Source organism: Tripterygium wilfordii, chromosome 21 (genome assembly GCF_013401445.1).
Source record: "Tripterygium wilfordii isolate XIE 37 chromosome 21, ASM1340144v1, whole genome shotgun sequence".
Classification (NCBI taxonomy): domain Eukaryota; kingdom Viridiplantae; phylum Streptophyta; class Magnoliopsida; order Celastrales; family Celastraceae; genus Tripterygium; species Tripterygium wilfordii.
The window spans coordinates 4,290,980-4,318,349 of record NC_052252.1 but is presented as its reverse complement, the minus strand read 5'-3'; the positions used below and the strand labels follow the sequence as shown (position 1 = coordinate 4,318,349).

Here is a 27,370-nt window from a genome sequence, read left to right as displayed (position 1 = left end):
GCACTGAGTTAGGGATGTTTGCAATGAATATTTTATACCTTCGTGGTCATGTGGCTCAATTTACTCTGTTATCAGTGGAAATTTTTTTTGCACACGAGCCTGATGACCCGAGTTTATGCTTATATCAAATGTCCAAATGACAACTTATATGATATTATTCTCGATTTTAAATTTTATAGTAATGGTATTGAACTAATAATGAATTGACAATAACCATATGCTATTATTCTTTACACTCACTTTCATTTGTTCATGACATAATAGCTTTCATTGTTTGAATTCATTTACAAATATTAGGGTATGATTTAAACAAATGGGGAGGATGATGGCTTTGAACTTGTCCGACTTGTACCAAAATGACAAGTATTATGGGACAAAAATTCGAATTTGACGGCGATTGATATAAAATCATACTCCAATTTTTTAAAATATGATTATATTTGAAAACTTGTTATATGAAAATTTTATAATGGCATTTTCCCATGAACCATATACTATTATTTATAAAGCACTTTATTTTCCCTCAACTTCCCCATGTTACGCATTTGATCTTAACTCTCCATCAAACTTATGGAATCGGTTATGCGATGCTCAAAAAATGAACTATACGAGCTAGGGTCCTTGTAGTACCCCTCACCTTATCGGTGGTCTATCAATAAGGACATGCTCCGACACCATGTGATGAAAATCCAAACCAAACAACTTGTAGAGGTATTGTCCACTTAGGGCCTCAAAACCTGCACAATTTTTGTCCTTGCCTTGTATAATTGAGAAATGTTGATTCTTGTCTTATAAAACATTGGGTTTTCCTTCAACTTTGCGAGGGTATGTAGAGAACATGAATGGAAATTACAAGTAGTTTTAATACTTATTTGGAATGTCTACTATATTTTAGTTTTTCCCTGATATATCTTGTTGTTCCTAATCTTAATATTTGTCATTTTTTGTAAGTTTGCCCAACACGTTTGATAAGTTTATTCGGTCCACATTCAAAAAGATAATGATGCTTAGTTGGTTAGTTTTCATTAAAAGAAAAAATCTATTGACATAAAAAAATCAATGAATGTTATCATATAGGATAATACTCGAGACCCCCAAAAAATGACCCCCCAAAAGGCCCCCATTTAATGTGGAGTGTTGGATGTGAAGTGAACCCTACATGTGTGTTTTTAATCAATGGTTATTTTAATGCCATATAGATTTAGGGGACTTTTGAAGATCAAATTTTGGGGGTCTCTAGCATTGTCCTATTATATAACATTTTTTTTGAGTGATTTTATTTTGACATGTTTATATTATTTTTGTTCGAAATTAATTTTACCAGAATCTTAAATTTGAGATTAAATACAGCATTTAATCATTTATCATAATTAATTATGGACAGAAAAATAATCTTCCACTTCCACCTAGACCCCACAACAGATTCTTTTTGCGCGTATTTTGGTCTGTCTCATTGAAAAGTCCAATTGAACTAAGAAATCTACTATCTGTTTGGCAGGGCGACTCCCCCATATCAAATAGGCAAATTTTGTCAACGGATCCGTTGGTCAGAAAAAAGCTTTCATAGAGAGTTTCTTTCTCAACGGAGGCAGCCTCCCTATTTTTTTTCATTTTTTTAATAAAAATAATTATGCTTAAAATAAATTTTAGTAAAAATTATATTTATTAGATTAAATTTAGTATAAAAATTATAAAATCTAATATTATAATACTTTAATTCAACAACATTTCCCCTAACATCAATTTTTAGTTCATCAAATACCTCACAGCATATTCCACAGTTTTAAACTCAACTTTTTTTCTATAATATTTCAGTTGACATTGAAAATTAATTTTTACACTCTATCAAACACAGCCCTAAACAAATTCAAAATCCCTAAATACGTTACAAAATCTACGGACGACTCACAAGTTTATGGTTTTCCTATTTTGTCAGCTTTTCCTGTAAAACCTTATTGGGGAAGAAATCTCTTCCAGGTCAAACTTTTCTACACACGCATCATTAACAGCTCAATTTTTTTATGCACCTTTTTTCTTCATTGGATCTGGTCATTAACTCGTAATAGAAACACCCTTTTGAATCTTTCACGCTTTTTTTGGCTTTTACATTGCGGATCTTTTTTAAGGGTGTTTGTCATCTGTATAGGTCCAAAGGGAAGGCGTATTTTGATTCCAATTCGTGATAAAAAGGTTCCTCCGAGCTATCATTGATTGGGGTTTTGATTGAAATTTTGGCGTGTTTTTGGAAGATAAGTTCTGGGTTGTTGTGTTCGGTTCAAAGTTTGAATACTTGAGAACAATTTGCATCTGGGTATTTGAGAAGTTTTATATACAGGTTGGTGAATTGGGTAGTTTGAAGGTTTTCAAGAGCAGAATCGGATTGGTATCTATCTAATGCAGTAGAATCGAGCCTTTTGTGGTTTTTTTCAAGGAGTTCTAGGGTTTTGCTTGTGGAGGGTTTAGGATCTGATGAAATGAAAAGGATAGTCTCTGGTTGGCATGGTGATTCAAGGTCAAGGTCAAATGAGTATCATAAGAATGAGTTATTTCATTGTCTTGGTGTTTTTTGTTTGCACTGCGAAGACTACGAGCTTCGAATACAGGAAGGCAGCAGAGGATGCATTTTTCAGCCAACTAGTTGATCCGGCCACTGGCGAAGTTGATGAGGAAATGGTAGGGCACTTCACAAATTTATACTTTCTGTGTAATAAATTTGCTTTTTCTAGACGCCAGACGGATTGTTATGCCTCTACGGATAGTTGGTCGTGTCAAATAATTACATTGTCTGATGAAGTTCCAAATTCTAGTTTGAGGTAACATGCTTGAAGTAAAGAACAGTACAGGTTGCATTTGTTGACTGATATTAGTGAATTCTAAAATGTGATGAGGGAAAGAGTTGGTACAAAAGCTATGGAAGTATGAATTAACGTTTTCAGACCTGTTTTTTTTTTAACCTGTATCTTCTGAACATCTTATCAACTAGTGGAATTGAGTGGGAGCCTTTAACTTTCAGTGCATAAAATGGCAGCTCATTTATCTTGTTTAGGTGTCATGTGATGCATTCTCCCACATTTAAGAGGGGCTGATCTACTTAACATATTGGACGTGTTGGTTATGATGTAATTGTATATCATGTATCTTCTATATGATAAGTGAATATGTGATTGTTAAAACATATGATGGTGGCATCTGGCATGTTTGAAATTATAGTGTAATTTCTTTTTATTGTTTATTTACATTGCTTCAAAGAATTTGTGTTCGAATTACATGCATGCAGAGCCTCTGATATTTTAGAATCTTCTGAGTTACTATGTCACGATAATGATGTTTCAACTCCAAGAATCGTATCGTTTTCAGTATGTATTGGTGTATTTCAAAGAAAACATTGTAATCACTCTGTCATTTTGTTTCTTTGTGGAACTATTATGTTTTGGTTATTCAACTAAATTTTTCCCAAGTTCTGGCGCATTCCTGAATCCTCGGCCACTGGTACAGTTGCCTAAATAGATGTATCCATGGAATTGTGCTCTGTCTTGTGAACTTTTTTTTTTATTGCATCTTGTTATGTTATGCATTCTTTGATAACATGCCTACTGCTTCGTTTTCTACCCTTTTTATTATATCATGTGTCCCAGGGTTAAATTTTCTGATATCCTAGTTTTATGTATTTCTTGGTGCTTGAAAGTGCATAATGGATACTAAAATTGACTCAATCTTCACTGTTCACAGGCAGAGCAATTATGGATCAGTTGCAGGCTAGATTTGATCCATTTGAAGGAAGCTAATGAAGGACCCGGGTTTTGTTTTCCAGAAGGAACATGTGATTGGACAGATGAGATTGGTTCAAAAAGTAGGCCTCTAGCAAAAGAAAACATGCAGAAGTTGTTTGATTTCCTGCAACCTCAGTTAAGACAAACTCTTTTAGATTGTGTGAGGAAAAAAAATCTTCAAGTACCTGTATCTGGAGACAGTCCTGGTCTTTGGACTCGGTATGGGAAGAATCTTGAGACCATGTTTCCCAGGTTTCGTGCTCCTAAAAGAATCTTGCTTCAGAGCATCGGTGTGTCACCTGCCCCGTCTCCTTCCCCTGCTGACGGGTTACCTAGTTTCAGTCCATCACCATCCCCGGATATTGCCCCCTCTCCTGATGTGGGTCCTTCCCCATCTGAAGTCTCTAATGCTCCTAGTCCTGATTTGCGTCCACAAAGCTCTTTCTTTCCATCTGAAGACCCCCCTGAACCAAGTTTACCTCCTCCATCTGATGCCAGATCTTCTTCGGGTCCCAATAGTGGTTCTAATGGTAATGCAGATAAGAACAAAAGCAGTAGAAAAACTGTTGTTATTGCTGTTGTGGTAACTGCAGCAGTGACACTTATTGTGGCAGCATCCCTTTTTCTGTGCTGTTCAAAGGTCTGTAGAACTGGCTCTGGAGTTAAACGAAATGATGAGAGGCCCCTTCTTAGCCTAAGTTTAAGCGACTACTCTGTTGGTAATTATTTCTTGCATATCGTTTTCCACATAACTGACAATTATTTACTTGGTGAAATTCTGATATTTATATAAAATTTGGTGTTTCAGGTTCTTCACACAAGTCATTTGCATTAGGAAATACAATTAAAGAGCAGAAGCTTGGTCATCAATCTTTTGGTAATAACTCAATCTATACAGTTGATGAAAACTCCTCCTTAGGTGACATTGGTGCTGCAAAACATTCTGCTGAAGCCTTTGGAACATTTGGTATTGGTACACAGTTACCGCCTCCTCCTGGAAGGGTGGGTAGAGCCTCTTCAGGACTGCCTACCTTGAAGCCCCCTTCTGGCAAGGCAGAGCCTCTCCCTCCGGAGCCATGTGCTTCTCTTAAGCCTCCTCGCAGCATGGATGGCCCTCCTCCTCCTCCTCCTCCTCCCCCTCCCCCTCCCCCTCCCCCTCCCCCTCCCCCTTCAGTATCACCTCCCACACTGAAACCTCTTGGCAGTGCTGGCCCAGCACCTCCTGGACCACCTCCTCCACCACCCATTGCCCCAGGTGCCAAACCTAGTTCTCGCCCACCTCCTCCTCCCCCAAAAGACGGTATTGCCCCCCCACAACCTCCTCAACGAATGGCCTTAGGTTCTAAGGTTCCTCGGCCGCCTGTTGGCCTGAAACATCCTTCAAATACAGGAGATAGTGAAGGAGCTGGCTCAGGGGGTGATGATGGTTCTAAAGCCAAGCTGAAGCCCTTTTTCTGGGATAAAGTTCTAGCAAACCCTGATCAGTCAATGGTTTGGCATCAGATTAAGTCTGGATCGTTCCAGTAAGTCATATTTTTATTCTTGTTTTTAATTGATTGTTTCTCGATATGGTGGTTTCTATGAAGTATTAGATTATATGAGCTACTGAATCATCTTAATTAATAATTTACAGATTCAATGAGGAGATGATAGAAACTCTGTTTGGGTATACACCTGCTGATAAAAACAAAGGGGGTCACAAGAAAGAGTCTTCCTCTCAAGATCCTTCACCTCAGTACATTCAGATCCTTGACCCAAAAAAAGCACAAAACTTATCAATTCTTTTGCGTGCGTTGAATGTGACAATAGAAGAAGTTCATGACGCACTTCAAGAAGGTAATTTGCTATTTTTTCTTTACTTTGTAAAAGATAGAGAATTGCTAGTATAAGTGCTTTTATTTTCTTTGTTCCTTCTTTTTTCCTGTGCTACCCTAGAGACAGTCTGCAAACATCATATTTAATTAGTTTCATACATGCAATTCGTGCATACATAGTTGATCTTTTGTCATATGTATATAAAAGAAGTGATATACCTTTTGCCTTTCGTCTTAAAACTTGAAAAGGAACATGTTACTTATCAGTTTTTTACTCCTGAGGCTGCGATATCAGTTGTCTATATGACTCCATCCCATACAAAATGGCAGATATTCTGCCATAGTATAGCAGCACAAACAAACAATTTCAGTCCCTGAACAGTAAAATGATTGAAAGAGGGTATAGAAATTGGTATGTTTAAATGGCCTGCTTATGGGGTGCAGCCGCGCAGGCCTTCTGAGTCTTATGCAGTTCTTGTTGTTTGTCATTTCTACCTCTGCTCCTATTGTGCTTCCTGGCATCTCCGGTTTCTAACCTTTAGTTATATCAGGAAATGAGCTACCTGCGGAACTTCTTCAAACTCTGTTGAAGATGGCCCCAACTGCAGATGAAGAACTGCGTCTTAGGCTGTTCAGTGGTGAACTTTCTCAACTAGGACCTGCCGAGAGGTTCTTAAAAGCCATGATGGAAATTCCATTTGCTTTTAGAAGGATGGAGGCTCTGCTTTTCATGGGTACCCTTCAGGAGGATGTTAATAATACAAAAGAGTCCTTTGAAACATTAGAGGTAGGATACGAGATTTCATTTCACGAGTTGCTTATTTCTTACTATTTGCAGCTTTTTATCTACAACATGGGTATATGGCATGTTTTAGGTGTATAGGATGATGCATGAAATGTACCTGAAAGTGCTTTTTGAAGAACCAGAATGCATGCATTCATATGGAGAATTGACACTTTTAAAAGTTTACCTTGGTAAATTATAGAAACATGCAGTTTCAAACCATCCATTGAGAAAAAGCTATTTAATTATAAATGATTACTGCCAATTTTTATACCTTAAAGCCTTATCTTTGTTGGATTTCTTGAGTGACCGCAAGCCCGAACTTGTCAGATGGTCAAAGCAAAAATTATCTTTTAGATCATGGCTGAATCCGTCTTCCCTTGGCTGCATCAGCTTGCTATTGGATATGCTACTTGAGCAAGTATGTCAGCGTGTGAGAATAGACATTTTGACCTCTTTCTTTCTTATGTTGTCTTATGACGACAAATCTGAGGTCTTCCCTCTTAAGTCTTGACAATATTATTTTAATTTGATAGGTTACGGCTCGTAATGCTTAGTCCATATTAATGTTCCAGTTTTTGCTGTCTTGTGAGCATGGACACGTGTGTGTGCTTATTTATGTGTTTGCCTCAGAAACTTATGAATGTAGATGGTCACATTTACATGTTTGTCCCTTGAAATTTATGAATGTAGATGGTCGCATTTGTTAAGCAATGGCACGCTTGTGCATAAGTGCATGTTTGTCTGCCCAGATCTATGTTCCTGAAAAAGGCTAATATCTGGTCATGGTCTTGTCAAAGCGCCAAGACCTGGAGGAGTTGGTTTTTATTTTATTTTTTGCTGAAGTGACTGCTGGTGGGACTTGAAAGCACACTTGTGCTAGGTTTCCTAATGCTCCTATAGTTGGATAGCCCCAATGAAATATCTGTGGTTATACATAATTACAAATATAGTTACTCCTGTATTTAATGTGCATATAAACATCATCCAGATGGGTGCAGTTTCTGGTTTGGTCTTTAGAAATATCTGTGTTGCAGAATGTCTAATAGCAATGCAACTTCCATCTTCTGTAATAGGTTGCCTGCAAGGAACTCAGAAATAGCCGACTATTCCTAAAGCTTCTTGAAGCTGTTCTCAAAACCGGCAACCGCATGAATGATGGAACTTTCCGTGGTGGGGCACAAGCATTCAAACTTGACACACTTCTGAAATTGGCTGATGTTAAAGGAGTAGATGGGAAAACAACACTCTTGCACTTCGTTGTCAAGGAAATAACTCGCTCTGAAGGTTTGAAGGCTGCCCGATTAGCAAGGGAGAACCGAAGCTTATCAAGCATCAAAACAGATGATCTTCTTGAAGAAACTACTGATGAAACAGAAGAGTACCATCGCAACCTTGGTCTTCAGGTGGTTTCAGGTTTGAGCAGTGAACTTGAAAATGTAAAGAAAGCATCGGTTCTAGATGCTGACAGCTTAACTGGAACTATTGCAAAACTTGGCCAAGCACTGTTAAAAATCCGTGATTTCCTGAACAAAGACTTGAAGAGTATTGATGAAGAAAATGGGTTCCACCAAACATTGAAGAGTTTTGTGCAGAATGCTGAGGTTGATGTTATGTGGTTGCTGGAGGAAGAAAAGAGAATCATGGCTCTGGTGAAGAGCACTGGTGATTACTTCCATGGGAATGCTGCCAAGGATGAGGGTTTACGATTGTTTGTCATTGTACGAGATTTTTTGATAATCTTAGATAAGGTATGCAGAGAGGTAAGGGAGTCCCAAAATAAAGAAAAATTCCAGAAAAAGAATGCGCAGACTGCACCAACTTCGTCCGATCCACGTCAACAACCATCTCCTGATCCACGCCAGCGTCTTTTCCCAGCAATTGCAGATCGACGGATGGATTTTAGTTCTAGTTCAGATGATGAGAGTTGATAGATTACATTTGGAGAAGGTACTGCTGCACTCTTTACATTGTTGCTGGAAATTCTTGTGTTCCTTTGTTTTAACAATGCATCTCAAAATATAGGTGTGAACTTTAGATGGCTGCATATTTTGTCGGAATCTAAGTTCTTTCTGTGGTACAAAATATACAGGTGGCAGCTGTTATGATTGGAATTGAGCCAGATGAGTTGGTCCCGGGAATCCTTTGCATACGGCTTTTGTTGCCGAAATCAAATCGAAAAAGGGGCAGATCCGGTGGTCATAGTTTCTCCTGCTGCCTGACTGTATAGCTCACAATCACCAGTATATGGTCTGCATTATCATCACCGGAGGGCATTGGTAGAGGTACCACAGTTCGATCGGACAGTACCTTGACACAAACCAACTTGTGAATTAGTATTAGTTAGATGTGATTATTTGTTCTTTTAATTTATCATTCTTTGATAACTTGGACGGATTAAAGAAAGATCTGTAGCAGAACAGTTTTGAAATCAGGAAATTACTGTCAATGTATGTGATTTACTTAAATGATAAGTTACTTGTTTCCTTGAAGATGTCTTTCATTTTTGCGTCCTGGTGAATGCTCCTCTGGCATCTCTTGGAGTGACCCTATGTTCTATGATGGTACCTTAGGTTGCAGGTAACAATGTTCAGTACTCTTAGTCTCCTAAATCCATATGATTTGGCCCACAGAAAAATGAATATAATATCTCAAATGATCCATTAATGTATAATCTGAATATTCTTAGATGGAAAAATAAGGTTAGTTATAAGATATGATAGTCATTATATACAATGCTTAGGATGTGTTTGTTAATGGTTTTGCTTTTTTGTTTCCGAAGATGGATTTTAAATTTAGATTTTAAAAACAAATTTAAGAAATAAAATTGAAAACAAAAATCATTTGACAAGAGGATTTAGCATGGAAAAAGAGAAAATAGGAAAGAATTTTACAAAATATAAAATACTAGTTTTAATTTTTTTATTTTTGAAAACCAAAAATGATTTTCAGTTTTACAAAAGAATTTATAAAAACACCCACCCAAAAGAATTTTTAAACCCATTTTAATTTTCAAAAACAGAAAACTGTTTTAATAACTGTAACCAAACACGCCCTTAATGTTTTGGTTACATATATATAAAGGTTAGAGATTACTGAGTCTCAATATTCAAAATCCGCCTTTCATTTCTTTCGACTCCTCTCTCTCTCTCGCTCTCTCGCTCTCTTTTTGTGAAAGAATGTCTGGCCAAGAAGCCGCTGAAACTGAAGATGATTATCAGGAAAATGAGAAGAAGAAGAAAGAAGATCAGAAAGCAAGAAATGATCAAGCAGACCCAGTTGCAGTGACCTTACTTTCTGATGTACCAAAATTGAATAGTTTCTCGAGAAGACGTGATGCAGACGATGATTCTCAGGAAAATGTGGGAAACAAGGAAGAAAATCAGAAACCCAGAAATCCTGTGGAAGATTTCGAGACTCCTCTCGAGAAAACAAGCTCACAATTGTCAACAACTAGTGCTCCACTATCAATCACAAACTCTGGCACCACATTGAAGAACCAAAACCCTCCAAGACAAGAACCAGAGGATTCATACACAAGGAGGCTTCTTTCTGATGTAGAAACCCAGATTGGTTTCTTCAAAGGTGCCATCTTTTACAAGGAGAAGAATAAAAAATACCCATTTTTGGATTCCAAATCCATGAAAGAGTTCATCGCTGATTGGCTTCAAGTTGGTGTGTCTGATACAGATTTGATGAAGGTAGTTAAGCAACTCAAGTTTCAGTACGAAAAAAGATTGGTGGAGATTAAAGGGAAGCTAGATTGCTTGGACTCTGATAAAGATAGGGCATTTGATTGGGCTCATAAGATTTGGGGCAACCCTAAAAAGCCAACCATAAGTTCTGTTTATGAGGAGGATGAGCGTTCGACGAAACGTCTGAAAGACGATCATTATGGTGATGATGATCAAGGTGCAATGAAAAAGATGAAGAAGAATCCTGAGAGTACTTTTACATTCAATACACAGATTTCAATCTTGAATAGGATTCTTGATTACCAGCGAGTCGTAGGAAGATACCCGTTTGCTGATCATGCTGATATGATTAATTTGAGCACCAATTGGGTTCCATTGAAGGTTCCTGTTGAAACACTGATCCACTGGGCATGTAAATGGATGTTCCAATACAAGGAAATCAAACAAAGGGCTGTGAATTCTTTTAACTCTGCAGAAGAACAAGAGTTTTATGAACTGGCACATCAAATATGGGGGAGTATATGAAGTATGTGCATTGGTGGTAGTTTAGAAATCAAGTAGTATTCATCTTGGATTCAAGTACTTACAGGGGAATTGAAGATAGTGGTTTGTAAGTATGTAAATACATACACTTGCTTTATGGATGTTCTGAAGTCTAAAGGCATGAAATAGTGATTGAATTAGCATAAATTTGCAGTACTTGTTCATTGGTAGTAGTGTTTTGTTGTGATTATTTCATGCTTCTTCATAATTTCTGTGATTCAACATTGCTCGAAGAACTGAGAAACTGTCACCTTTAAGTTTGATGTATATCCATGAAAATTAACTATGAATATGAAAGATTAATAATTCTTCATAGTGGAATCATGAACTATGAAATCATGGGCATTTCCCTCATATAAACCCCGAATACTTGGATCGCCCTACCTCTTCTCCCTATATATACCTGAGTGTCAACGAGAAGAGTTGAACATGGCTCACCCAGCCCAAGTGATTCATCCCAGTCTGTGTGTGTTTATTGAAACAATTTTCAATTTTTAATTCTCAAGTTAGAATGTTTAAAATTCGATAATCGAGTTGAACCTAGTTAACATTTTGGTGTACAAAAGTTACTTTAACCGTAGACACTTACCATATTTCCAATTGCAATGAAGATTAAAAAGAGCATTCTTCCATCTCTGAATTGACACAAACAGATCTATCTTGCTTGGACCCACCAGGTACAACAGTATATATTATATTTGATGCGTACTTGTTTAGCCCGAAATGCAAAGTAGAAGGACTTGTTTAGCCCGAAAAATTGTACAAGAGCTTGTTTCAATTATTTTTGAAAGGAAATGGACTTTTCAATACTTATCCCATGTATATATGTATGATGCTTGAAATAGTGTTTGAAACAGCATATAGAAGTATGTGAATGAAATATGGTGGAGGAGTTGTTTCAACTTTCTTTGCTGCCTATGATCCCAAAATTGAAGGCTTTTTAAGAAGAGTGAAGATAATTTTCATGATTCAACCAAGGCCCATATATTTCAAATAAGGCCCACCAACAAAGTCAGAAATTGTAAACTGGTCCACATAAATGGCAGGCCCAGACCCAGAGGTCTTACTGAAGCCCAGAAAATGCTTTATATTTTGTGAGGGAAGCTAGAGAGTATCCCCCAAAGAGAAGCCCAGAAAATGCTTTACATTTTGTGAGGGAAGCTAGAGAGTATCCCCCAAAGAGAAGCCCAGAAAATGCTTTATATATTTTGTGAGGGAAGCTAGAGAGTATCCCCAAAGAGTGCCAAGTACACTAATAAAAGAAAAATAGAGTGCCAAGCACACTAATAGAGAAAAATAGAGTGCCAAGTACACTAATTAGAAAATATATATAGAGTGCCAAATACTGGATTTCAACTACCAAAGTCTCCATAACAGAAATTCCCTCCACATTGACATCTCTCTTCTTGCAAAACAAGCGGAAACTCTCTATAAACCCATTATCTCTTTCTCTCTCTCTGTCAATCTGTGTTGAAAAATGGCTGAAGGACCTCCAGGACATGGAAACAGAGCACAAGAAGTGAACCCTGAAGATCTTGAAGCTTCCATGCCTGTAAGAGATCCTTCAAATGTTGTTTCTCAGCCTCCTCCTCCACTTCAAGAACAGCCCAAATCTGCTGTTGAACTGAACAAGACTCCCCAAGAACAAGCCATTGATGAAACAAAAGAACCAGAAAAGGAAGATAAGGTAGAAGAAGAGGATTTCATCCCTTATTCTGATGATGATTACTATTATCCTGATGAAGATGAAGAAGAAGAAGAGGAGGAGGAAGACGAAGACCAACCACAACAAGAAGAGGGAAAAGGAGGAGGGGGAGTAGAAGGAGGCAATTCTTCTGATGAGAAAGGCAAGCAACTTTATTCAACTGACTCATTTACATTCAATCCAACCGCGTTTGAGATGATTAAACGTCCTTACAAGGACATTGAAGAATCGAGTAATCCACCAGAAAGTGCGAAAAAGATGAAGGAAGAGTGCTCTGCTAGTGATGAAAAAGACCCTTTTCTTGAGGGGTTAATGATTGATGTAAATGGTGAGATTGCATTCTTGAACAACCTCATTGAGTATCACTCAAGAAATATGGTATACCCATTTGAGGATTTCCTTGCTTTGGATGATTACATCAAGGAATGGCTTAAAGTTGATGTTCCAAAAGATAAATTGATGGAGAAAATTACTTGGCTGAAGAGGAAGTACATGGAGGAAGCTGGAAAGATTACTGCTTTCAGACCCCGAGAGGAAGAGGCGATTGAATTGTGCAAGAAAATATGGGGTACTTCTGATGAAAGAGCAGCAGGAGGTGATTCTCCAATCATCAATCTGACATCCCTGATTAAAAATCAGTCTGAGGGCAATTTTGATTTCGATGAGGGCGGTACGGTGAAGGTGAAAAGAATGAAGGAGATGGGTGCAACCAGCGGGGACAAAGATCCTGTGATGAAGTTTCTCGAGAGGTTAGCAGGAGGTGATGATGTAAATGCTGATGTTTCATTCTTGAACGAGCTTATTGAATACCATTCGAACAATCTGATATACCCATTTGAGCACTTCATTGCCTTGGACGATTTCATCAAGGACTGGCTTAAAGTTGATGTTCCCAAAGACAAAATGAGGGAGATAATTGATGGGTTGAAGAGGAAGTATGGGAAGGAAGTTGGCGAGATGGGAAAGATCACTGATTTAGGACCGCAACAGCGGAAGGCAATCGAGCTGGTTAAGAAAATATGGCCCGATGAGATCGGAACTCAGACAAAGGAAGACGAAGATATTAAGGAGAGTCCAAAAGATGGATCGGAGCATGATTCATCTTAGGAGCCATCCTTAAATACTTCAATGAAGCATTGCAATTTGCAGGTGATTTGATGTAAGTCTATGACTGATCTTTTTGTCTTCCCAACAATGAAATCCTCTGTTCTCTGGCAGCATTTCCAGCAAACTCAAGGACCTGTTAATACCACAAAATCAGAACAAATCCAATAACTCATCTGCGGATCAAACCCACATGAAGGATAAGCAGAAGGCTAAGTAATAAAATGTTACATAAATGTTGAAATCTTTTCGATTGAGAAACAAGTTGGATGTTTTCCTATTCACATCACCTTCTACAAATATCTCTGAATTCTACAACTACAATTGCACTACCATGCTGTGAAAAGTACAAATCGAAATCTACAACTACATACTCCAACTACACAGAAATATAGAAAACACACACTGCTACATTAAGATGAATCCCAATGACCCTTTAGTCTTCTAACTCTCATCATCACCACCAGATGACTTGCCTGCACCAGTCTTCCTGGGGAGAAGAAGGTTGTGAATGTTGGGCATCACACCTCCATTGGCAATGGTCACATCCCCAAGAAGCTTGCTTAATTCCTCATCGTTCCTCACAGCCAATTGGATGTGGCGAGGCACTATACGGGTTTTCTTATTGTCTCTGGCCGCATTTCCAGCCAATTCAAGGACCTGTGAATACCCCCAAAATCACAAGAAATCAGAACATATTCAAGTACTTCACAAACTCAATCAGAAAAATGCAACCAACCACAACCCTAATCTCACAAAGGGAAAACAGAAACATGCAGCTGTAAGCTGTTTATTAACTTGGGGAGAACCAATAAATTGCATACAAGGTACCCAATTCAAATCCAAACAAGCAGAAACCGAAAAGCCCCAAATTAAATTGATTTAATGGCTTAGGAACCCTAATTCACAGAGGATCTATCAGAACAATTTCAAAATCTATAATTAACAGTCAAGCAGTAATCCAAGTTCAATTTAGATCGCTAAAACGAGTAAACCACCAAATTAAACTGATTCCATCACTTTTGATCCCTAATTCACAAAAAAAGGAAAAACAAGTTAAAAGATCAAATTTTCAGTGTAATTCAGATCCAAAATCCACAAATACAATGAGAATGAAGACAAAAACCACGATTTCCCACTTAATTGTGATGATTTCCAGCCAAATTATCCAGAATTCGAAACCCTAGATTTCAAAATTCACAAAGCACATAAAATCATCCATCCAAAAATAAAGGTAATTATACCTCTGCAGCAAGGTACTCAAGGACGGCGGCGAGGTAAACAGGCGCTCCGGCACCGACACGCTCGGCGTACTTCCCGGCCTTCAGAAACCTCGCAATACGACCGACCGGGAATTGCAAACCGGCCTTGCTACTCCTAGAGGTGGCCTTCTTCGAGGCTCCGGATCCCAGAGTCTTCCCTCTGCCGGCCATTTAAACGCGACAGAAAAAGAAAAGGCTACAGAAGAAAAAGAAGAATAGAGAATACGATCGGGTTCGTTATCATTTGTTGTCAAGTCGATGCGATGAAGAAGATATAGGGGAGAGGCGAAGGAGATGGACCAATAAGAGCCAAGTGCGAGGATCGAGTATGATAGCCGTTGATTTAGTTTTGAATGAACGGTGAAGATTGGAATACTAGGTGTGTCCCCGCTTCTACTTGTCTGCATCGGATCGCGTGGCGTGGCAACTGGCAAGGCAAGGGTGTTATTTTCCAATCTAACCCTCTAAGAGATAATATATCCCAATATAACATTGGGATGAAATTATTTCTCCATATAATACTATACGCCATTCAAAATGATGTGTTTTTTACAATTTTTATAAGATCACGGCATCATAGATGGCGTGACCGTCGGTGGTGTGAATAGTATCATAATATCAGTCACGCCAACTAGATTGACGTGATTATTGGTTTTAAATAGTCAACTAGGTTGACGTGACCTTTAAATATATATATATATATATATACATATACATATATGGACAATGTTAGAAACCCTCAAAATATCATCCCAAAAGTCCCCCAAATCTATGTGGCATTAAAATAGCCATGGATTAAAAACACACATGGAGGACCCACTTCACATCCCACACTCCACATTAAATGGGAGTCTTTTGGGGGTCTCAAGCATTATTCTACATATATATACATAAATATAAATATATACATATATGAAAATTCTCAAGTGAGGGATCCCTCACTTTATTTAAAATGAGGGATCCATCTAAAACCATTCATTATGTGTAAGTGTGGCCCCCACATGTGATGGGACCCTCGAGTGAATGGTGTTAGATGGATCCCGCACTTTAAATAAAGTGCGGGATCCCTCACCTGAGAATCCCTCTATACATATATATACATATATATAAATATATACATCAATTTGAAGATGTTATAAGCCCTGATGTTGTAGGACCCACTTCACATCCCACACTCCACATTAAATGGGGTCTTTTGGGGGTCTCAAGCATTATTCTACATATATATAAATATATACATCAATTTGAAGATGTTATAAGCCCTGATGTTGAAGTTACGCCCTAGCATGGTAGTGATATCTTATAGGTCCATCACACCGACGTGGTCACATTCCGTATGCAACTGACTTTACTATACATCCATCCCAGTTGACGCATTATAAGATTGGTCCATCCACTATTCCCGCCTCATGGAGTACACACAGGAGTTTAATTTTTGTGAGAGTGTTAATTTGGAAAAAAAACTACAAGGCAAGGGGTCCGGAATATTCAGCGTTCAGTGACAGACCAGATTGACGAAAATAACCCTGTCAATTATTGATTTACCATTCAATGAAGATCCAACGGTGGGATTAGACCTAATCCAACGATTGAAATTTGATTAAATTTGATAAATGTATGATTTACACATATTATGGACATATTTCATGCTTGAGCCCATTTTGGCCTGCCCGGTTTTGGGCCCACTTACATATGTCTTTCATATTGTTATAGAAGGTCCGGCCTTTAGGTACTAGGTGGACTAAGGGTTGGGCCATAGAATTAGATTCACAGACCGGCCCGGTCCACAAACCTCACGGGCTGTGTGGACATGCCGTGCCGGCCCACCTACATCTCTGTGCGCGATCACCTGTTCAATATTGATACTTTTTAACTCTCGGTTGACACAATTTGAAGGAACAAATTAATTAAGATTATGATAATTACTACCTTGTTTTTTTTAAATCTATTTGTGCTTCAATACCAAGTATGCCAACAACACACCCGAGCCACTAGTTCAAATGATAAGGATGAAGATGATGTGTATCACACTAGTGATTAGGGTTCAAATCCTGCCTTCCCCATTTAAGAAAAAAAGTATGCCAACAACATCCATAAACCACAATCAATGCACAAACAAGAACACATCATTTTGTTGGGCTTGGGTTTAGATATATAAAGGATTATACAGTCCACACAACTTTGGGCTTCAAAAGATGACATTAATGGGCCTGACCCTTTTCAAATGTCAAAGATGATAGTTTGGGCCTTTTATTGGGCTTCCAAACTATCTCCTATTGTTTTACTAGACTCTTCCCCCCAAAAAAGGGGTTTTACCCTAAGATCCACCTAACATGATGAAATTTTTAAGAGTACCTAGCTCAGCATCATCTAATTCAAATAACTTATTAATTCTCATAGAGAATTAAACATGAGACCATAAAGATCTGTTTGCTATATTTGTTTTCTATGTATTTTCTATTTTCAGTTCTTGAAAAATAAAAAAAAAATAATCCCAAAAACAGTTTGGTAATCAATTTTAGAAAATACAGTAAATAAAAAAATAGTTTAAAATCACTAGAAAAAAAAAACGAAATTTAGTAGAAAACATGAATAACAGTGAAAACAAAAAAACAAAAAAAATCAAACCAACCTAGACTTTACCCACCCAATGAATCCAACATTCCATTGTTCTAATTTATGATGTGCCTTTTTTCCACCAACTTTTAGGATTCCAAAGTAGAGTTGTAAAGTGACTTGGAGACTAGTGGTTCAAAGCTAATAATGAGCTCTTCTTTTCTTACATACTGCTATACAAATGTAGGTGTCAATTACCACTTTGGGATTTGGGTTTCATGGTTATTGTTTCCTATCTAAACCACAAATTCAAGGTAATTATGAACACTAATATGCTAGTACTTAGCTTTAATACTCACGGACCAAGAATGATAAGGAAGCCCGGGGCCTGCTGTAATAAAATTACAGCAGGTCCCGCTGTAATGTATTTTTAAGGTAATAAAAAATTTTATTTTTATTTTTAAAAATCATAAATATGTAGTATTTTTCATAACGAATCCAACGATATATTTTTTATTTGAAACAAAAATCAAATTCATCGGGATCAAAACATTGAATATTTTGAGTTTATATCCGATGGTGTAGAATTGTCGTGCCTTTTTCATGTTGAATTTGATTTTTGTTTCTAACAAAAAATATATCGTTGTGTTCGTTACGATGAACACTACATATTTATGATTTTTAAAAATAAAAATAAAAATTTTTAATGTTAAAAAAGCTTATTACAGTGGGGCCTGCTGTAATTTTATTACAGCAGGCCCCGGGCTTCCGAATGATAACCTACTAGTTTCAAACATCAAGAAAGGCCAAGGGCCTCCTCGTCCGTATATTCATGTTGGTTGTCAACTTGTCATGTTCCCTATAAGAGCCAAAAGATTCATCATCTCTTGGCCCCTTGGTTCCTCTGTCATTTTCTTTTATAATAAACTCTCCCTTCAAACTTTGGCCTTCACTTCTAAACGTTTCTTTTTAGAATTTCTACTCCAATGAGTAGAAGATGGCTAATTTCACTGCTTGGTTTCTCAAAATGGGAAGGAAATAGCAGGGAAAGGAAGATTTGAATCAAAACAAGACCGTTTCTGTTTGAGAGGCTAAAAAGATTGTTCTTTTTTCAGATTTCATGGTTCAAAAGTGAAGAAAATGGATTTGCTTTTGATTGGAAATAACAGCTACAGTGAGTGAAGTGAAGGGTTGGGAACTTTGAATCCAATTTTGAAGCCCCAAAAGCAGAAAAAGAGAAATATGCCAACAGTGTGGTTTTCCTTGAAGAGATCTCTACACTGCAAATCAGAACCATCAGATGTTCATGACCCAAAATCAGGGAAACATTTGAGCACAATCTTGACAAGGAAAGCGGGAAGGTCTGGCTGTTCAAGGTCTATTGCAAATCTCAAAGATGTTATTCATGGAAGCAAGAGACACCACTTGGATAAACCCCCAAGTTGCAGCCCAAGATCTATTGGTAGCAGTGAGTTCCTAAACCCAATGACCCATGAAGTGATACTGAGCAACTCAAGATGTGAGCTCAAAATCACTGGTTTTGGTGGGTTCCAAGAAGGTGTTCCAAGTGCTGATAGTAATGGGTCTAACAATGGTGGAAGTGTAAGTAGTGGTGGAGGTGGTTCAACATTTGTGGGTACTTTAAGGCCTGGAACTCCTGGTCCTGGACCTGGAGGAAACCCAACAATGCACTATTCTAATCCTTCATTTAAAGCATCAGCAACGCCTCAAAGAAAGTCTCCATTTTCATTGTCTGATAGACAAGGGAGTGTTTCTGTTCCTTCAAGCAGAAGGGTCTCTCTTGAGACTGACTCTAATGGGTCATCTGCAATTTCTTGCCATAAATGTGGAGAACAGTTCAGTAAATGGGATGCTGCTGAAGCACACCATCTCTCTAAGCATGCTGGTAAGAAACCCCTTCTTGTCATTTTATGCTAATTTTAGCTTCTTTTCTGTTTTTCCAAAATTTGTACTTATTCTTGGTAAAGCATCTTTGGGGGTTTTGATTTGTTTGCATCTTTTCTTTTTTGCTTGGGCTGTGAATGTTCTTTAGGCTAAGGTACTTTTCAGCCTTTTGACGATGAAAACCAGTTTGATTCTTCTGCACTCATTTCTGATTAAAAAATTTAGATTTTCTTGCCATACCCATAACTTAATCAGAAATAAAAATCAGAGAAAACTAAAATCTCATTGTACACTTTTCTCTATGTTTGCAGTCACAGAACTTGTTGAAGGTGATTCATCTAGAAAAATTGTAGAGATAATATGCAGGACAAGCTGGTCAAAGAGTGAGAACCATTGTGGCAGGATTGAGAGAGTATTGAAAGTCCACAATATGCAGAAAACTCTAGCTAGATTTGAAGATTACAGAGAAATGGTGAAGATTAAAGCCAGTAAGCTCCAAAAGAAACACCCTAGATGCCTTGCTGATGGGAATGAACTGTTAAGGTTCTATGGCACAACTGTGGCTTGCAATCTTGGCCTAAATGGTTCATCTAGTCTTTGTGGATCTGAAAAATGTTGTGTGTGTCGAATAATTCGAAATGGGTTCTCTGCGAAGAAAGAACTCAAAGAAGAAATTGGTGTTTTCACAACTTGTACTAGTGGAAGGGCATTTGAATCCATTGAAGCAGTTGAAGATGACCCAAGTATAAGAAGAGCTTTGGTTGTTTGTAGAGTGATTGCAGGGAGGGTTCATAGGCCATTGGAGAATATACAAGAAATAGCAGGCCAAACTGGGTTTGATTCATTGGCTGGTAAAGTGGGTCTCTACTCAAATATTGAAGAGCTTTATCTTCTAAACCCTAAAGCCCTCCTTCCTTGCTTTGTGGTTATATGCAAACCCTGAAGATAGAAAGAAAGAAAGATTGCAAATTCGCATCCAATTTTGATACAGAAAGTTGTGTGAATCCTGTTTTGAACTTTTTGTTTCTTCTTTGTAGCTTCTTGTTCCACTTGTTAGTATTGCTTTCCTGATGGTTTTTTCTTGTAACGTAGAATCTACCCAGCTGTCTACCGAACAATTACATGAAAGACCTTGCAACCTTCATGGATCAATCGAGACTTGGGCCGAGGCCTTGTGCTTTCCTGGTTGATTATGTATTCTGCCTCCTCTTCTTACATTAGCATTGCTCATGCTCATGCTCATGCTCATTGAGTTCACCCACCCTTGATGACTAAGTAACAGAAAATTCAAATATGAATTTTCAAGTGTTTTTACATGTGATCCATATTGGAGATTATGCTCCAAACAAAGGATGCAAAGCCAAAGACAAAAATCAAAGGGGGATACATGTTCTGTGCTCACCGTCTAGGCAGATGTTTTTTTGTCTCTTCTTTCATTGTTTTCCACCTATGAATGTCCATTTTCTGACTGTAAATGGTGTCTTATCCTGCTTTTGCTTTGGGGCCTCTAGATCCTCTTTTGTGAAGGATCAGCTAACATTGAAGATAAGGTGAGGCCTTCTGGGGACCCAATCCTCTCCCATTTTGAATTTTAAAAAAAATTGTAACCTTGTTAGTGACTTTTACAAAAATACTAAAAAACCCGACAATGCTACGGACCTCAAATTTATGATCGGTATTTTACCCCCAATTCTACATGGCATGTGTGATATTAATTGATTATATATATGACCCATTTATAAAATAGGGGTTATGAATTGCAAGCATTTTTCAAAAAAAAAAAAAACCTCTTATCTTCTGGTTATGTGTTAAAGAACTTTTTTTAAAAGTGTTCTTACTGCAACTTCTGGTACTAATTATTAATGCTGGCACATACACCTCATAAAAGGTATACCAACTGTTTACGACACTTGGGGGTATGAGCCCAGAAAATTGAATGAGACTGCACTTGCTACTAGTCTTAAATGTTTGGAGTGGGAGAGTAGTTTTCTGGGCAGAGCAGATTGACACAAAAAGAAGAAATTTAGTGCAGTTGGCTTGACCCCATGATTTAGACTCTTCAACTGGTGTGCAATGGCAGTCTTTTTAAGCCAATACCCAGTCTCTGTCATACCCCTTTGGCTTCTTTACTGTCTTGTGCAGATACCATTCAATTCTAGGGCTTGATAGCTCCATCCAACAAAGAAAACGAAGTGAAAACTGTTTGTGAAATGTAAAGTGTACCTTTCACAAAGAACATTCACAGGACTCTATAATGAAAAAAGTCTAGTATGGTCCTCATAACAACAGTTACTTCACCATGAAAACTAGAGTTTAGAGAGTTAGTTGGGAAAACTAGAGTTTAGTGAGTTAAACCCGTCGCCACATTTAAGCCCCATAAGTTCACTACATATAGTTGTGTAGTTTTTTCTATTCAGTTCTTGAATGTCTGCTTTGATTATTGCACAACTACTTAATGTTGATTGACTGAAACTGATATGAACGTGTATAGAATAATCAAATCCTTCATTTATGTTTTTAAGGATGTAGAAGTTACTTTCTGGTGGGAGGTAAAAACCCCAAATCCGAACAGGCTGCAACGGTGTGACGAATGATCTCTTTGATTCCATACTTGTAACTAAAACCCAAATCTCTTAGCTTCTTTGAAGAAATTTCTGGTGGTTTTGAGGCCTGAAATTTCCCTTCAATGCTGGAGATGAAATATACTTTGATGTTCAGTGAAATGACAAAAGTGCCTATGAGAATTGGCATTAGGGACACATCACACATTACTTACCTCTGCAAATTTGAGGAAGGATACTCTTGTGCAAGAAGATCAAGCAATTCAGACATTACACAACTTCCAGTACAGCATATATATTCGCCCTCTGCTCTGGCATTCTCCATTAGAAATATGTGAGCATTGCATATATCTTCGATGTGAACTAAAGCAAGTGATCCCATTCTGGTATTTACAGCAGACAGTATTGAGAAGAACTTGCAGTCTCCTGTAAATGTAGACATACTTATATGTTAGCACATGAAACTACGAACAAGATTGAATCAATGTTTAATCGTGAAAACACAACACTGGAATCCACCGGGTAAAGAGAAAACTCTCAAGTTTTGATATATTTCGTTAAAAGATAAAATATGACAAGCCCTATGGTCGGCTACAACCTTAATGTAGTGAAAAACACAAAAAACACAAACGAAAAAGTCCAAAAAATTTTAAAATGTCTATTTGAGACCCTAAATAGTGGAATTTGCCAAAAATAGGGTGGAGCTAGTGGCATAGTGACTAGTCTTGTGAACCACGTCGAACGAGTCTCCTAGTCAAATTTCTCACAATTATGACAATGTGACATTCTAATCCTACTAGTCGGTTTTCTTTATAATTACTTGCCATTAGTCCTACATCACAATGACAATGATATATGTGTTTAGGAAATTAATTAGGAAGAGTAGTGTAATGACCTGTTATTGGAGAAAACAAAACTTGGATGCTTGAAGGAACACTTGGAGTTAGGAATGGACCAGCAACTGTTGTTGTTATTACTGAAACAAGATCAATGCCATTCTCATTTGCAAATCTGAATGCCGCTTCTTCTGATAGAAGCTTGGACAGTACATAAACCTGCAAGAGGCAAGAATGCTTTAATCAAGAGATATGAACGGTTTCTTGAGATCAATATTCATAATGAATTAACGCAAGCTTTAGTACCCATCCACTTGCTTTCATATTCCAGACATGATCGACGCGGGTCTTGCAGGATTCATCAACTACAGGTCTCCAATCTCCATTGCTGTCTTTAGCAGTCATGGTACTAATGGAAGATGTGAAAACAACCCTTTTTATCGATTTTGATTTCAAGCAAGATTTGAGAAGATTTAAGGTCCCTTTGATACCAGGGTCAATAATGTTTGATTGAACATAGTCCTCTTCAATTTAGAGAAAAAAAAACAGGCAGTAAATGATTCATGAAGCATTATTTATATCCAAAAAATCTTCTAGAGTTCTAGGATATATAGTTTTTTAGTGACGAAAAGGTATTACCAACTTTCTCTGTGTGGATAATGTCGAATTCCATTGAAGCTGCAACATGAAACACACCATGACAGCCTTTTACAGCCTCATCAAAACTTCCTTCTTGTTCCAAATCAGCTTGGAATAGTCTCAACCGGTCAGTGCCCGTCCACAATGATAGTAGATGCAAAGACTTTGCTTAATTTATGACATAAAATCAAACAGGATTAAAACTCCATGAACTCAGACTGAATCAGGTATTTCTACAGTGAATTAAGCTGACTAAGATGATTGAAAATGTTGAAAAAAATCTCAACCTAGATGGAATAACTTCTGCAGATTTTCTTAGAATTACAATGAAATAGACATGATGTGTAAGTAAGAAAAAAGAAATCCATATCGCAGATCAAACAGCACCAGTAAGAATTCTTCCTTCAAGGGTCGAGAAGTATCAATCTAATTAAAGGATATAAAAGTAAGATGAAGCATACTAAAAACATGTCAGTTTCAAGGGTCTAGCCAAGCAAATATCCAGACATCTCAATCAGATATGGAAATTAATTACAATCACTCAGCTGAGATCAAAATTCACAATCAGTTAAATCTTGAGAAGTTAGAAGATGAGTAGGTAAATCTATTTTTTTTAACGATCATGAGTAAACAGTATTTCCATAGAAATCAATAAGGAAAGGAAAAAAAGTTAGTTGTCAACAAAAGAACAGAAAATATGCTAAAATTCAAGAAAGATAAAGAGTGTTAAGACAAGCATAAATACCTGGATCTCTGATAGTGGCATGAACCATGTAGCCTCTTTCAAGCAGAACCTTCACCAACCAAGACCCAACAAACCCAGTGGCTCCAGTAACACAATAAGTGGGAGCAACCTCTCCTTTGACCTCCATTTCCTGCATCTCTGTTGCTGATAAACCAAGCTAGCGGCTTTGTTTGGCCTTTTCTTTTGTTCTCTCTGTGTGATGCCAGTGCTTACTAATCACAAATTATATTTAAATGATGACAGAAACAAAACAGTGATGTGCATATTTGCTTAATTTTTTGTAATTGTTAAGGTGTAATGGGAAATTAATGGCAATGAAGTCAATGCATGTGTCTTGTGTTGGGAAGTGGTGGGGTCCTGCTGATGAACGATTGCCAAATGTCAAAGTATGTACTGATTGGTGGAAGTAGCCATTCCTGTTTAAAGCATCACAGAAGATTTAGTCTCCCCCACTAGTCTCAGCTCTGAACCAAACTGTTCAAATACTGAGAAAAACATATCCTCTGTAAATTACATATATCTGCTTCCATATATGAAGAGCCCTAGTGCAATTAACATGAAGTCAAAACAAACAATTCATTGAAACTGTGGCCAGAGATGAATAAAAGATGAGGTCGGAAATACAGCTAGAATTACAAGAAAAACATAAATGCTTAAATCAAGGATGCAATACTAGGAGGCAGCAACAGCTGCTTCCTCAACCTTTCCTTTCGATTCCTTTAATTTCTTCCAGTTTTCAGCATTGTCAATTACTTCTCCAGTTTTTACGAGGTAACGTACTCGTGTCCCATCTTCAAGAATTTTATGACCCACTCGGCTTGCTACATTCTGATCTTTTGAATAAAGCATTACATTCGAGCTGTGAATGGGTGCTTCAATCTGGAGTATAAAAACATTCACTTGCGTGAGACATACATTTATGCTTCTTGCTTAATATCACTACAGGAAGTTAATGTGAATGACTCAGTACAAATGGAAATCATATATTGCTCATGAATGAAAAGTAAAGCAAAGGAAACAAACCCTGATGATCTGCCCAGGTTCACCCTCTTCCTTGCTTTTCACATGCTTTATCTTAATGTTTATATCTTTCAAAAGCACCATGCTGCTGTGCCTGAAAACTTCCGCTATCTCTCCAGTTTTACCCTTGTCCCGTCCAGCTATTACTTTAACCGTATCTCCTACCTTGACATGCATTTTCTGTAAAATTGGGAGACTGTTCGACTTGCATTTCTTCCTCTCCCATCGCTTAAGCTGCATGAGTTGAGTAAGAACTAAGAATACACATCCATTAAAAGACTAGCAAATCAGCATTAAAGAACGAAGCACTTCTAATTCGAATATCTAACGTCTAAAATCAGCCCATCCACAAAAAAGGCAGTACCTCAGGGACCTTCATGCTACCAGTGAAGCTACTACTCTAATCATCATTTATTGGCAGTGCTCGAAATTCAAATTTATGATAACTCAAACAAAAAGGATTTTGTCCTTCCGCATTAAAAGAAGTTCACATAGGGGAGTTCCCTCTTGGTTGATCAACTGGGTGAGATCAAATACCGTCCCTATGACAGCTCCATAACCAGTTGCACTTATTTCTACACTTGCACTGAGGGCAATTGAAAAAAAAAAAAAAACAGCAGCTTGTAAAACCAAATAGAACTTCCAAAGCAGCTTGTTTTGAAACCAAAAAGCCACTGCATCCTCTTGCCAGACCTGCCTTCTGGAATTTTTTATTCGTTGTATTAAATATAAACCAAAAATCTCATTGGTTCATAAGGAAAGAAAAACTGACATAAAAGAAATTCAGGTGGAAGAAAATCCCTGCAATACAGACCTTCGCTACAACTTGACAAGGCTTCAACGTTGGTTTAGCCTGCAGGAAAACAATCGATGGATCATTATGAAATACCATGGAAACTCCCATTTGTTTTCTACTGCATACAAGGTTGGCTTGAAAGGATAGTTCTTTAAAAACTTAATGAAAATGCACTCTGAATATTATAAGCCAAGCAGAGTTACTACATAGAAAATGAAAAGAAAGCTATAATAAATAGTTTTCTACTCAGACAAATAATAGTTGATTAACAAAACTTGTTCGTATGACAAGAACTTTGGTGCAGTCAAACAAGAAATGCAAATGTTATACATTTTGTCCTAGAATGGTTAGACCGGTGTCATTGACTAACAAATACTAAACTTGATCTTAAACTCAAAGCTTCAGGCAAGATTAAAAAGTTTATGTCAGGCACACAAACAGAAGACCAGGGCAGTAAAAATGTTTTTCTCCTTACCTTGAAGTTGCAAAATGCTACTTTTTCATGAAACAAACCAAAGTCAGAAATTTAATCCACCAAGAACTTGTTTAAGTTAACAAAATACAGACACATTTCTCCACTGAAAAGGGGAATGATTATAAGCTGCCCAAGCCATGCCGGTTCATTATGATTAAATATTCAATTTTGTGCTAATACACAGCAATGGTAACTCCTGATTGGGTAAACATATTTGTATTATTGTAAATTTTTATTTATACTGCAGACTGAGGCAGAACTCAAACTAAAGTCAATCGCGACACCCACAAGAAAGGAGGAACCTTATATAGACCTGTCAAAAACTTGAGTTTTACTGATTCACTAGCTTAAAACTTAAATCTCCAAGTGCATTTTCAAACGAACATTTGCCACATTCAACGCTCGAGATGAAAAAAATTGTTCAAAATCAGAACTAGAGCTATCAACACAGAACCCATGAATCATCCCACGAACCCTTGCAGTTGAAACAGAGAGGCAAAAAAAAAAAAATGGAAATTCATTCTCCAGATAAACCAAACAACAAACCCGAACTCCAATTCCAACAACGCCAAAAAAATAAGACTTTAACCAGCTAAAGTGTTCTTGGATGAAATTTGCTCAAAACCCATTTCAATTTTCAAAATAATTTCATAAATACAAAGAAATTGGGACCTGAGACAGAAAGAAAATAATTGGAAAAAAACTGCAAAGTGGAACGAGTTTGATGAGACAACGTACAGGCAAAGGTGAGAAGACGGGAAGTGAGAGGCGCTGGCCCAAGAATGAGTTTGAGGAGAGAGAAAGACCGGCCATTGAGCTTTGAAGTGCAGTCACGGCTGCCATTTTCGCTGCTTCTTCTTCTTCTTGGAGCTCTTATCCGATGATTTATTACGGATAACAGAAGCAGAGTGCGAAGACATACTAAACTGAGTAGATTGCGCTTTAAACGACGGCGTATTAAATAGTAGCCAAAACGAAATAACATCTAAATGGGCTTGGGCTAAAAGTTATCTTGGGCCCATGGACTAAAATTTAATATGTAAAAATAAATTTATTTTTTCTTTTTAGTTAAGGATTAATATGTCATTATAAACAGAGATATTTATAAAAAATAAAAAAATTTTAAAAATGATGTAAACTTAGTATTTAAATGGTGTGTA

The 27,370-nt window shown here is 37.4% G+C and overlaps 6 protein-coding genes across 7 annotated transcripts; 3 read left to right on the top strand and 3 right to left on the bottom strand.

The window, feature by feature from the left end:
- Positions 1–1,885: 1,885 nt before the first annotated feature.
- On the top strand, positions 1,886–8,860 carry LOC119989158 (formin-like protein 5). Its single transcript, XM_038834512.1, has 7 exons — positions 1,886–2,673; positions 3,730–4,489; positions 4,579–5,293; positions 5,404–5,606; positions 6,136–6,371; positions 7,445–8,318; positions 8,461–8,860. Exons 1-6 carry the CDS (start codon positions 2,500–2,502, stop codon positions 8,297–8,299), a joined length of 2,943 nt encoding a protein of 980 aa, XP_038690440.1. The 5' UTR covers positions 1,886–2,499; the 3' UTR covers positions 8,300–8,318; positions 8,461–8,860.
- Positions 8,861–11,808: 2,948 nt separating this feature from the next.
- Positions 11,809–13,477, top strand: LOC119988171. Its single transcript, XM_038833122.1, has one exon. It carries the CDS (start codon positions 12,084–12,086, stop codon positions 13,416–13,418), a length of 1,335 nt encoding a protein of 444 aa, XP_038689050.1. The 5' UTR covers positions 11,809–12,083; the 3' UTR covers positions 13,419–13,477.
- Positions 13,478–13,627: 150 nt separating this feature from the next.
- On the bottom strand, positions 13,628–14,925 carry LOC119988172 (probable histone H2A.1). The gene is made up of 2 exons (XM_038833123.1): positions 14,660–14,925; positions 13,628–14,075 (listed from the first exon to the last, which is right to left on the bottom strand). The coding sequence occupies exons 1-2, from the start codon at positions 14,846–14,848 to the stop codon at positions 13,860–13,862; spliced, it is 405 nt and encodes a 134-aa protein (XP_038689051.1). The 5' UTR covers positions 14,849–14,925; the 3' UTR covers positions 13,628–13,859.
- Positions 14,926–18,418: 3,493 nt separating this feature from the next.
- LOC119988732 lies at positions 18,419–20,540 on the top strand. Its single transcript, XM_038833887.1, has 2 exons — positions 18,419–19,139; positions 19,450–20,540. The coding sequence occupies exons 1-2, from the start codon at positions 18,476–18,478 to the stop codon at positions 20,079–20,081; spliced, it is 1,296 nt and encodes a 431-aa protein (XP_038689815.1). The 5' UTR covers positions 18,419–18,475; the 3' UTR covers positions 20,082–20,540.
- Positions 20,541–21,362: 822 nt separating this feature from the next.
- LOC119989975 (putative anthocyanidin reductase) lies at positions 21,363–24,199 on the bottom strand. Of its 2 annotated transcripts, none has more exons than XM_038835764.1 (6): positions 23,920–24,199; positions 23,175–23,342; positions 22,842–23,059; positions 22,595–22,754; positions 21,915–22,125; positions 21,363–21,827 (listed from the first exon to the last, which is right to left on the bottom strand). In XM_038835764.1, the coding sequence occupies exons 1-6, from the start codon at positions 24,053–24,055 to the stop codon at positions 21,671–21,673; spliced, it is 1,050 nt and encodes a 349-aa protein (XP_038691692.1). In that variant the 5' UTR covers positions 24,056–24,199; the 3' UTR covers positions 21,363–21,670. The 2 variants fall into 2 exon arrangements, with proteins under 2 accessions (XP_038691692.1, XP_038691693.1); XM_038835765.1 differs by having other exon boundaries at positions 23,175–23,337; positions 23,920–24,098.
- Positions 24,200–24,357: 158 nt separating this feature from the next.
- On the bottom strand, positions 24,358–27,116 carry LOC119989977 (50S ribosomal protein L24, chloroplastic-like). The gene is made up of 4 exons (XM_038835766.1): positions 26,949–27,116; positions 25,754–25,792; positions 24,943–25,173; positions 24,358–24,798 (listed from the first exon to the last, which is right to left on the bottom strand). The coding sequence occupies exons 1-4, from the start codon at positions 27,051–27,053 to the stop codon at positions 24,592–24,594; spliced, it is 582 nt and encodes a 193-aa protein (XP_038691694.1). The 5' UTR covers positions 27,054–27,116; the 3' UTR covers positions 24,358–24,591.
- Between the last annotated feature and the right edge of the window lie 254 nt (positions 27,117–27,370).

Excerpts from the sequence above, each read along its gene's own strand:
- LOC119989158 (XM_038834512.1), top strand. The coding sequence starts at position 2,500 with ATGGTGATTCAAGGTCAAGGTCAAATGAGTATCATAAGAATGAGTTAT. Across the intron at positions 5,294-5,403 it reads ATTAAGTCTGGATCGTTCCA|ATTCAATGAGGAGATGATAG; the intron begins GTAAGTCATATT and ends AATAATTTACAG. Across the intron at positions 6,372-7,444 it reads AGTCCTTTGAAACATTAGAG|GTTGCCTGCAAGGAACTCAG; the intron begins GTAGGATACGAG and ends CTTCTGTAATAG.
- LOC119988171 (XM_038833122.1), top strand. The coding sequence starts at position 12,084 with ATGGCTGAAGGACCTCCAGGACATGGAAACAGAGCACAAGAAGTGAAC.
- LOC119988172 (XM_038833123.1), bottom strand. The coding sequence starts at position 14,848 with ATGGCCGGCAGAGGGAAGACTCTGGGATCCGGAGCCTCGAAGAAGGCC. Across the intron at positions 14,076-14,659 it reads TTGAGTACCTTGCTGCAGAG|GTCCTTGAATTGGCTGGAAA; the intron begins GTATAATTACCT and ends GGGTATTCACAG.
- LOC119988732 (XM_038833887.1), top strand. The coding sequence starts at position 18,476 with ATGCCAACAGTGTGGTTTTCCTTGAAGAGATCTCTACACTGCAAATCA. Across the intron at positions 19,140-19,449 it reads CCATCTCTCTAAGCATGCTG|TCACAGAACTTGTTGAAGGT; the intron begins GTAAGAAACCCC and ends CTATGTTTGCAG.
- LOC119989975 (XM_038835764.1), bottom strand. The coding sequence starts at position 24,055 with ATGCAGGAAATGGAGGTCAAAGGAGAGGTTGCTCCCACTTATTGTGTT. Across the intron at positions 22,755-22,841 it reads ATATGAAAGCAAGTGGATGG|GTTTATGTACTGTCCAAGCT; the intron begins GTACTAAAGCTT and ends TGCCTCTTGCAG. Across the intron at positions 22,126-22,594 it reads TTTGTTTTCTCCAATAACAG|GAGACTGCAAGTTCTTCTCA; the intron begins GTCATTACACTA and ends CTACATTTACAG.
- LOC119989977 (XM_038835766.1), bottom strand. The coding sequence starts at position 27,053 with ATGGCAGCCGTGACTGCACTTCAAAGCTCAATGGCCGGTCTTTCTCTC. Across the intron at positions 25,793-26,948 it reads CCGTCTTCTCACCTTTGCCT|GCTAAACCAACGTTGAAGCC; the intron begins GTACGTTGTCTC and ends GTTTTCCTGCAG. Across the intron at positions 24,799-24,942 it reads AACCTGGGCAGATCATCAGG|ATTGAAGCACCCATTCACAG; the intron begins GTTTGTTTCCTT and ends TTTATACTCCAG.